This window comes from Mandrillus leucophaeus, unplaced genomic scaffold (assembly GCF_000951045.1).
Source record: "Mandrillus leucophaeus isolate KB7577 unplaced genomic scaffold, Mleu.le_1.0 Scaffold59, whole genome shotgun sequence".
Lineage (NCBI taxonomy): Eukaryota > Metazoa > Chordata > Mammalia > Primates > Cercopithecidae > Mandrillus > Mandrillus leucophaeus.
The window spans coordinates 3,335,760-3,344,969 of NW_012106363.1; the positions used below are offsets into that span (position 1 = coordinate 3,335,760).

Genomic DNA, 9,210 nt, shown 5'->3' on the forward strand with positions numbered 1-9,210 from the left:
GGGTTTCTCCATGTTGGCCAGGCTGGTCTAACTCCTGACCTCAAGTGATCCACCCACCTTAGCCTCCCAAAGTGCTGAGATTACAGGCCTAAGCCACCATGATTGGCCTTTATTTTATTTACTTTTTATTTTTTTGACATGGAGTCTCGCTCTGTCACCCAGGCTGGAGTGCAGTGGTGCAGTCTTGGCTCACTGCAATCACCGCCTCCCAGGTTGGAGCAATTCTCTTGCCTCAGACACCCTAGTAGCTGGTATTACAGGCCACGCCTGGCTGATTTTTGTATTTTTAGTAGAAACGGGGTTTTACCATGTTGGCCAAACCGGTCTCCTGACTTCAAGTGACCCGCCCGCCTGGGCCTCCCAAAGTGCTGGGATTACAGGCATGAGCCACCCACGCAGCCTTTATTTTTATTTTTTGAGTCTAGGTTTTGCTCTGCCGCCCAGGCTAGAGTGCAGTGGCATGATCATGGCTCAATGCAGCCTTGAACTCCTGGGCTCAAGTGATCCTACCACCTCTGCTTTTCAAATTGCTGAGATTACAGGCATAAACCACCATGTCTGACCTGAGCCCTGAGGCTTCTGAAGTGGAAAGTAGGAGAGAAATCAAGTAAAACCACCACAGTTAGCCAATAAGGGTGCAAGCACAAGGGAGTGGAAGGGGCAGAAAGGAGGTAGGCCAAACACTCAGAAAATCATCTCTCTGGATAAACGAGTCTCCTGACACAGCAATAAGAATTTCTCTGAAGCTTGGTGCTCTCAGAGGCCCCAGGGCTGTAGCAGGTAAGTGACTTATTTTGTTTATAGACAAAAAAGTCAAAGGTCAGGAATGTTGCCATGTGGCCTGATTTATTATTTGTTTATTTATTACTTTGTTTGTTTTGTATTAGGCAGCCTCCTGAGCCAGAGTAGGCTGAGAGACTCCCCTTTGGTCTGATTTAGTATGATAAAATATGCACACATTGGGGAGTAACTTTCCTTAGAGTCCTCCCAGCCTGAGGGGGCACCCATGAGTCCAGAGGAGAGGCTTAAGAGACTAGGGGGTCAGGGGAGGGCTGAATTTGTCTAGGGAGACCCTGGGAAGTAGTGAGTGACTTCCCAGGGTCACTGGGAAGAGGACCCCACTGTCCTCATCTCAGTCCCATCTACTGACCAGCCTTGATCCACTTAGTTTTCTCAGCAAATTAGGCAGAGTGATGTTAAGGCGTTGCATGCTTTCTAGCATTCAGGAATCAGCAAGTTCAAAAACTGTGATCTCGGAGTTCCAGCGAAAAAGGAGTCTGCATGTCCCTCCAACTCTTCCTGCTTAGCCTTTTTAAAAACAAAAACAAATCTAGTTCTCTGAGACACAGCTTTGTTCTGACTTCTCCTTTTTCCACATCCAGACCCACACCCCATCTGATGTTGTTGAAAGTGGTGTCCTGACCACTGACTTAGTATCTGGCCTAGTTGAGTGGTAGGACAGGCTCAGTGGTGCACAGGACTCCCCAGTGGTGCTGCTGAAGCTAACAGCACTGATAGCATTGGTGGCAGCCTGCTCTCTGTGACTCAAGCACTTTCACATTTGCCATCTCACGGGGTCCTCCCAGGGACTGGTCACGCCGGAAGGCAGCTTTACTTACTGTGCTGCTGCAGAGGCAGTGAAACTACTGGGAACTGAAATCCTCTGCCAGTTTCCATCCCACCCCTTGCACTGAGGACAGAAGAAAATAGGCCCAGGAGCAGGCAGCAAAGAATAAAAGCCATGTTAGTGAGCAGCTGATGAGGAGAGAGGAGACTGCTAAGTTTAGTGGCCTGGGTCGGGGAGAATGGGGCTGATCCCCAAGTTTGCCCATGCAGGGGTTCCAACTCAGAGGCAGTGGCCTGGGTGTACAGCCCAGGCCTTGGCCCTGGCCCCTCCCCATCGGAATATTCTCCTTAAAGCCCACACTCCTTGCCCTCTGTGCCCATAAAGGAGAACTGCAACCACCAACCAAAGCCCCCTGCCAAGTCCACCAGGCCAAGCCAGCTTTTCCTATTGCCTAGGTGCTGTAGGGGGCGGGTGAGGGGCGGGTACCTTCCCCCCGGTGCACTCGTTCAGAGGTGGGGCTTCCGAAGCTCGGCAGGACCTCCAAGTTCCTCTCCCAGGGAACTGCCCCGCCCCCTCTCTTCCCGCGGGGGGTCAGTACCTGAGGAAGCGGACAGCCTGCAACCTCGCTTCCTGCCAACTCCGAGAGAGGGCTGCCCGGGCCCCCAGCACCCCCGGGCTCCCGGCGCACATTCTCCCCAGGCGCAGCATCCCGACGTAGGCTGCAGTGGCTCGCATCGCCCAGCGTCCCGGCCAGAGTAAACTTTTAAAGTGAGCCGGGGCGGGGCGGGCGCGGAGCAGGCGGAGAGGCGGGGAGGGTGGCCTCTGCCTATGGGGTGCGGCGGACTCGGTCTCGGCCGGCGGGGCGGGGCGAGGCGCGGCGGTGGCGACTTCGCGCGGGGCCACCTTCCCCGCGGACCCCGCGACCCTCCCCCTCCTACCCTCGAAGAATAGCCCTGGTTTCCTCTGGATCCGAAGGCCCCAGCTGCAGTCCGAGACAGATCTTCCTCGCGACCATTCTCAGGGGCCTGGATGTTAGAGGCGCAAACGTTTGTTGATTTTCCAGAGGGGCCAGATGGCAAGGTCAAGATCCGTCCATCCCCTGCCCCCTTTAGCGCTCGGGTCACGTGCTGGCCCCGCTGCTTGCAAGCCAGGGGCCAAAGGAGCAGGCGCGAAGCGCCCTTGAGGCATGCCAGCTGGAGCAGAGGGCCCGCAGGGGTGGGGAGGCAGCCGGGACAAAGGGTGTCACGGGTGAGCCCCCTGCGAGCCCGCTGGCTCCAGAGTCGTAGCTGAGGCCAGATGTCAGCTTCAGAAGGGACACCAGTTGTACCCCATCTCACACGAGGCATCCTCCCATCCCTCCTCTGCCGCCTCTTCCTTGACCTTCTTCACAGGGTTGGGGGCCGGGCACTGTAAGGTGGCCTCAGGGACTGGGACCTGTGTATTTCATCCTCCATCTGCCTGTCTTGGGGCCTGTGGCACAGTTCCCTGTGCTGCCCTAGGCGTGAATGGAAAGCAACCCTATGCCCCTCCTTAGGGTTCCTGAGTTCCAGGGGTGGGTGGGGTACTAAGACACGGGCGAGCTGCGGGACACAGAAGGTGATAATCCTGCTCTGCTCCTGGCTAGGAAAGGTGGCACTGGGCACCAAAGAGTAGCACAGTTTATGCCTGTTCCAGGTCCACACTGCCTCGGGCTAGCCATGACTCTTCCTCTAGAGAAGGAGCTGGAGAAGAATGAGGGAAAGGCCCTGGCAGTGTGACCTCCCCTCTCCTGACAGGAGGAGATGAAGTGAACTCTGCCAGGCAGAAGGGGTGGCTGAGAGTGGAGCCTGGCCTGAGGTGACGTTTGCCCTTATCTGGGAACTCTGGCTCCATTTTGGTCATGAGAAGGAGTCCACGCTGAGCCTCTTTATGATCTTGAGCGTGACCTCAAATCCTCCCTGGAACCCGGGTTCCTAGGGAGGGTCCACACACTTCAGTTTCTGTGGGGTTGGGGCAGGAAGAGACAGAGGAACAAAGAGATCACAGGAGGCTGGGCCTGCAAGGGTGTGCCTTCCTAATTAGACTAACTCTTTGATAGTGGACCAGGGAATGTGGAGGGCTGGGGCATTCACAAGTCTGGGGTCCCAGCCCTGACTGGCAGGCTCAGCCTCTAGCTTGCTTGGTGACCCTGGGTAAACCATTGTCCCTCTCTTGGCCTATGAAGTGAGGGGTAGATACTGATCTTGTAGGTCCTTCCACTCTCCTGGCTAGTTTGAGGGTCAGTCCTCAGCAGGAGAGAAGTGAGTTCCTCCTTGAACTTTGCTCCAGCCTCGGCTTTTCAAGACACTGGGCTTTCCTGACTCTTCCTAGGTGCACAGGCCGTGGCATCATAGCCACCAGTTTCAGGGTATCTTGTACATGCCAGGCTCTTCAAGGACATTTTCTCTGACCCTCACAAACACCCTGCAAGGAACAGGCATGCCTTGGTATGTGTCTTTGTTTTTATGGATGAAGAAACTGAATCCTAAAGAGGTTCAGCCTCTTAAACATAGGCCAAAGCTCTGCCCGTAGTCTCTTTGTGGCTTTGGGCAAGTCACGGGGCCTCTCCAGCCTCACTATCTGTCAAATGGGGATCATAATACCAACTTCATGCAGAGGGCTGGATAAGAATCGAGTAGGTGGCACAGAACTGGTAGTTGGCCAGTTTTCAGTGATTGTTTCTTCCTCCATCCTCTCCTTCCTCTCGTGTCTTCACTCTAAGACCTTCCTCTGTGTTAGGAATTGCAAACCTTTTTTAGGAGGGGGAATTGTTTTATTTCTGCAAAGCCCTGGTAGGCAGTAGTTCTGTGGATGGGGAGGAAGGCTGGGAGAAAGTCAGGATGGCTGGTGGGGAAGTCTGTGAGCCATGGTGGGGGAATCATGTTGACCCAGCATTCTTGGGCTAGTATAGGGAAGTGGCAAGCAGGGCAGTGGGCCATCCAGGTCTTCCAAGTTCCCTTCCTTCCCTTTAACCAATTCAATTCCCCATTGCTCCCTAAGGGGCCTTCTGCCTGAGCCATCACATCTCCTTTATGCTGCAAGTGACTTGCATGATTTATGATCCCTGTAGTTTGGCTCATGCCATTGGCTACCATGAGAAAGCCCTTGTTCCCGCCCCTTTGCCCCTGTCCTGCTTCTGTGCTTCAAAAGCAGGCTCAAAATGAAAACACCATTTATTGATTTTTTTTTCATTTGTAACATCAACCTATGAATAAAGTACAGAAGACCTAGTCACAGTTACAGAACAGAATGTAAATGTAAGTATCACTAACCTTGGAAGTTACATCTGTCAGTAGTTGAGAGGGAAAGGGCAGGGCAGACTATAAAATAAAAATAAAGGAGTATGTCATTATGTACAAAAATAATAATAAAACTATAGTAGCGGCCGGGCGCGGTGGCTCAAGCCTGTAGTCCCAGCACTTTGGGAGGCCGAGACGGGCGGATCATGAGGTCAGAAGATCGAGACCATCCTGGCTAACATAGTGAAACCCTGTCTCTACTAAAAAAATACAAAAAACTAGCTAGGTGAGGTGGCGGGCGCCTGTAGTCCCAGCTACTCGGGATGCCGAGGCAGGAGAATGGCGTAAACCCGGGAGGTGGAGTTTGCAGTGAGCTGAGATCCGGCCACTGCACTCCAGCCTGGGCGACCCAGAGAGACTCCATCTCAAAAACAAACAAACAAACAAAAAAAACTATAGTAGCAAGACTTAGGGAGGAGAGATGGGGTTATCAAACAGAAAATCTAAAAATGGCAAAATAAGTATGTCATTTAGAGGCAAGTAGCAGAAGAAGATAAAACAGAAATATATATTCTCCAAAGAAATATATCTCCAGGCCGGGCACGGTGGCTCATGCCTGTAATCCCAGCACTTTGGGAGGCCAAGGCAGGCGGATCACAAGGTCAGGAGATTGAGACCATCCTGGCTAACACGGTGAAACCCTGTCTCTACTAAAAAAAAGAAAAAGAAAAAGAAAAAATTAGCCGGGCGTGGTGGCAGGCGCCTGTAGTCCCAGCTTCTTGGGAGGCTGAGGCAGGAGAATGGCTTGAACCCGGGGGGCAGAGCTTGCAGTGAGTTGAGATCCCGCCACTGCACTCCAGCCTGGGCGACAGAGCAAGACTCTGTCTCAAAAAAAGAAAAAAAAGAAATATATCTCCAAAGAAGATATACAGATGGGCAATAAGCACTTGAGAAGGTACTCAAAAAATTCAGATCAAAACCATCCTCACACTCACTAGGATGGCTGTTATTTAAAAACAGCAACAGGCCCGGTGTGGGTGCTCATGCTTGTAATCGCAGCACTGTTGGAGGCCAAGGTGGGTGAATCACTTGAGTCCAGAAATTTGAGACAGGCCTGGGCAACGAAGTGAGAAACTGCCTAAACAAAAAGTACAAAAATTATCTGAGTGTGGTGGTGCGTGACTGAGGCAGAAGGATCGATTGACCCCGAGAGGTTGAGGCTGTGGTTAGCTGAGATCACACCACTGCACTCCTGCCTGGGTGACAGAGCAAGACCCTGTCTCAAAAAACAACAAAAAAAAGAACACCCACACAAAAAAACAGAAAATAACAAGTACTGATGGGGATGTGGAGAGATTGAACACGTGTGCATTGGTGGTGGGAATGTAAAATGGGGCCACCGCAATGGATGGTATCGTGGTTCCTCAAAAAATTAAAAATGAGTTATATGATCCAGCAATTCTACTTCTGGGTATATACCCAAAATAATTGAAAGTAGGGACTCCAACAAACATTTGTGTACCAACGTTCACAACAGAATTATTCCCAATAGCCAAAAGACAGACACAACCCAAATATTCATCAGTGATTGAATGGATAAACAAATGCGGTATATCCATACAATGGAATGCTATTCAGCTCTCAAAACAGGAGGGACATTCCGACACATGCTACAAGCCACATGAACCTTGAACACATTGTGCTAAGTGAAACAAGCCAAACACAAAAGAATAAATACTGTATGATTCCATTCATATGCGACCCTTCAAGTAGTCAAATTCATAGAGACAAAGTGGAATGGTGGTTGCCAGGGGTGAGGTGTGTGGGGTGGAGAATGGGGAGTTATTATTTGTTTAATGGGTATAGAGTCTCAGTTTAGGAAGATGAAAGGGTTTTGGAGATGGATGGTGGTAATGGTTGTATAACAATGTGAATATACTTAATGCCACTGAACTGTACCCCTAAAAATGGCTAAAACGATATATTTTATTTATGTCTATTTTTCCACAACTTTTAAAAAAACTTTTCTTTGGGGCATGGCAGTGGGAGGAACAGTGAGGGCAGAGAACAGGCTTTTGTTAAAAAAGCTATTTTCGGTCGGTTGCAGTGGCTCACGCCTGTAATCCCAGCACTTTGGGAGGCCGAGGTGGGCGGATCACAAGGTCAGGAGATCGAGACTGTCCTGGCTAACACAGTGAAATGCTGTCTCTACTAAAAATATAAAAAATTAGCCGGGTGTAGTGATGGGCACCTGTAGTCCCAGCTACTCAGGAGACTGAGACAGGAGAATGGTGTGAACCTGGGAGGCAGAGGTTGCAGTGAGCCGAGATCACGCCACTGCACTCCAGCCTAGGTGACAGAGCAAGACTCAGTCTGAAAAAAAAAAAACAAACAAACAAAACTGTTTCCTTATTTTATTTTCTAAGATGGTGTATATGATTTCTCTTAATAAAATTTTTTATTAACATACCTGAGGGAGGCTTCAGTCAGTTACAGGAACTAATGAGTTTGATGAGGTTTTCACTGTAAAAAAAGGAGTACAAAGAGTTTACTTAGGCTTAGAATCAACTTCAATCAACTTCAGCGTCAGATCTGGAAAGAATCCAGCCTTAGTGCTTTTTCTGTCAATGACCTTGAGCAAATCCCTTTTCTCTAGTGTAATTTTTCATAGCTCTCTGTGGTAATTGTCTCCAAATAGTAAGTGAAAAATGGTCCTTTTAAAGAATTTCCTTCACTGTGTGTTTGAGAACTGAGCTGTCTAATAAGAAATGCAGTGATCATGAAGGAGAGGTGGAAAAAAAGGAGAGACCGCTGGCAGCCACAGAAAGAAAAGGGGAGAGGAAGATGAGGAAGTTTCAGTTTTCAAAGAGGTTGAAACGACTTGGAACAGAATGCATATATTCTGCTAATCAAGTCAATTAGATCCTGTAGTCAATATATATTTTTTAAAAAGCCTAATAAAAATTGTTCTAAACGTGGATGTTTCTCATTCTCAAACTGAAAGTGAAAACAAGGAACTTGCTGTGAACTACTGTGTAGAATCAAGTTATCTTTTTTTTTTTTTTTTTTGAGACTGTCTTGCTCTCACCTGGGCTGGAACTGGAGTGGTGCAGTAGGGCAGTCATAGCTCACTGCAGCCTTGAACTCCTGGGGTCAAGTGATCCTCCCACCTCAGCCTCCTGAGTAGCTGGGATTACAAGCGCATGCCACCACACTGGGCTAATTTTTCTTTTTTTGTAGAGATGAGGATCTCAATGTGTTGCCCAGACTGATTTTGAACTCCTGGGCTCAAGTAATCCTCCTGATTCAGCCTCCCAGAGAGCTGGGATTCACAAGCAGGCGCCACCACACCCAGCTGAGTAAAATTATCTTGATTGCGACTAACAATTGCTGCAGGCACAGGCAGACGTGTTTTTAAATGATCTGTATTTTCTTGCTTACATCCCCAAATTGAAAAACTAAGCCATAATCCCAGCAACTGCCAAAAACACTATGAAAGCCTTGCTTTTGTAAGAGGATAGGACAAAAATCTTTATTTGGATGGCATAATATTTTACTTCCCTTGGGTCAAAGTCAAGAACTAAAATCAACTGTGAAGTCTTGGATAAAGACCCAGTGTTAAACCAAATCTAATTTAACTTCCCTTTTTTATTCATTGGTTCAACTTTCATTCATTGAGTAACTACTTGCTGACAAGCATGATATGAATGAGACATGGTGTCTGCTCTCAGTGAGCTCGCTGTCTAGGAGAAAACACCAGTCCTGAGACTGACAATGGCCTGCACTGCAGCCAGTGCTGTGTGAGGGAGGCTGGGGGAGAGGCATCTACCCAAGGTGTGTTGCAGAAGGTCTCCTGGAGGTTTGCATCTAGTTCTGAGAAAGAAGCAGTGTGTCAGTTTCCTATTGCTGCTGGAACAAATTGCACACATGTAGTGGCTTAAAACCCTAGAAATTTATTGTCTTACAATTCTGGAGGCCAGAAGTCTTAAGGGAGTCTCACGGGATTAAAATTAAAGTGTTGGGCCAGGTGCAGTGGCTCATGCCTGTAATCCCAGCACTTTGGGAAGCCGAGGTGGGTGGATCACCTGAGGTCATGAGTTCAAGACCAGCTTGGTCAACACGGCGATGTCCCATCTCTATTAAAAATATAATAATTAGCTGGGCGTGGTGGTGCACACCTGTAATCTCAGCTACTCAAGTACAAGAATCGCTCGAAGCCGGGAGGCGGAGGTCGCAGTGAGCGGAGATCCAATCACGCCGCTGCACTCCAGCCCGGGCAGCGAAGTGAGACTGTCTCAAATAAATAAATAAATAAATAAACAAAATCAAGATGTCGGCAGGGCTGGTTCCTTTGAGGGAAACCAGAGAAGAATCCATTCCTTGTCT

General features: G+C 49.2%; 1 protein-coding gene across 1 annotated transcript in view; it reads right to left on the minus strand.

Annotated features, from left to right (window-relative positions):
* Positions 1-2,331, minus strand: part of ACSF2 (acyl-CoA synthetase family member 2) — a 47,878-nt gene extending 45,547 nt beyond the window's left edge. Inside the window, 3 exon segments of the mRNA XM_011999258.1 lie at positions 1,620-1,665; positions 1,668-1,690; positions 2,166-2,331. Of these exon segments, the coding sequence (XP_011854648.1) occupies positions 1,620-1,665; positions 1,668-1,690; positions 2,166-2,302 (206 nt within the window). The 5' untranslated portion in view covers positions 2,303-2,331.
* Positions 2,332-9,210: the final 6,879 nt, after the last annotated feature.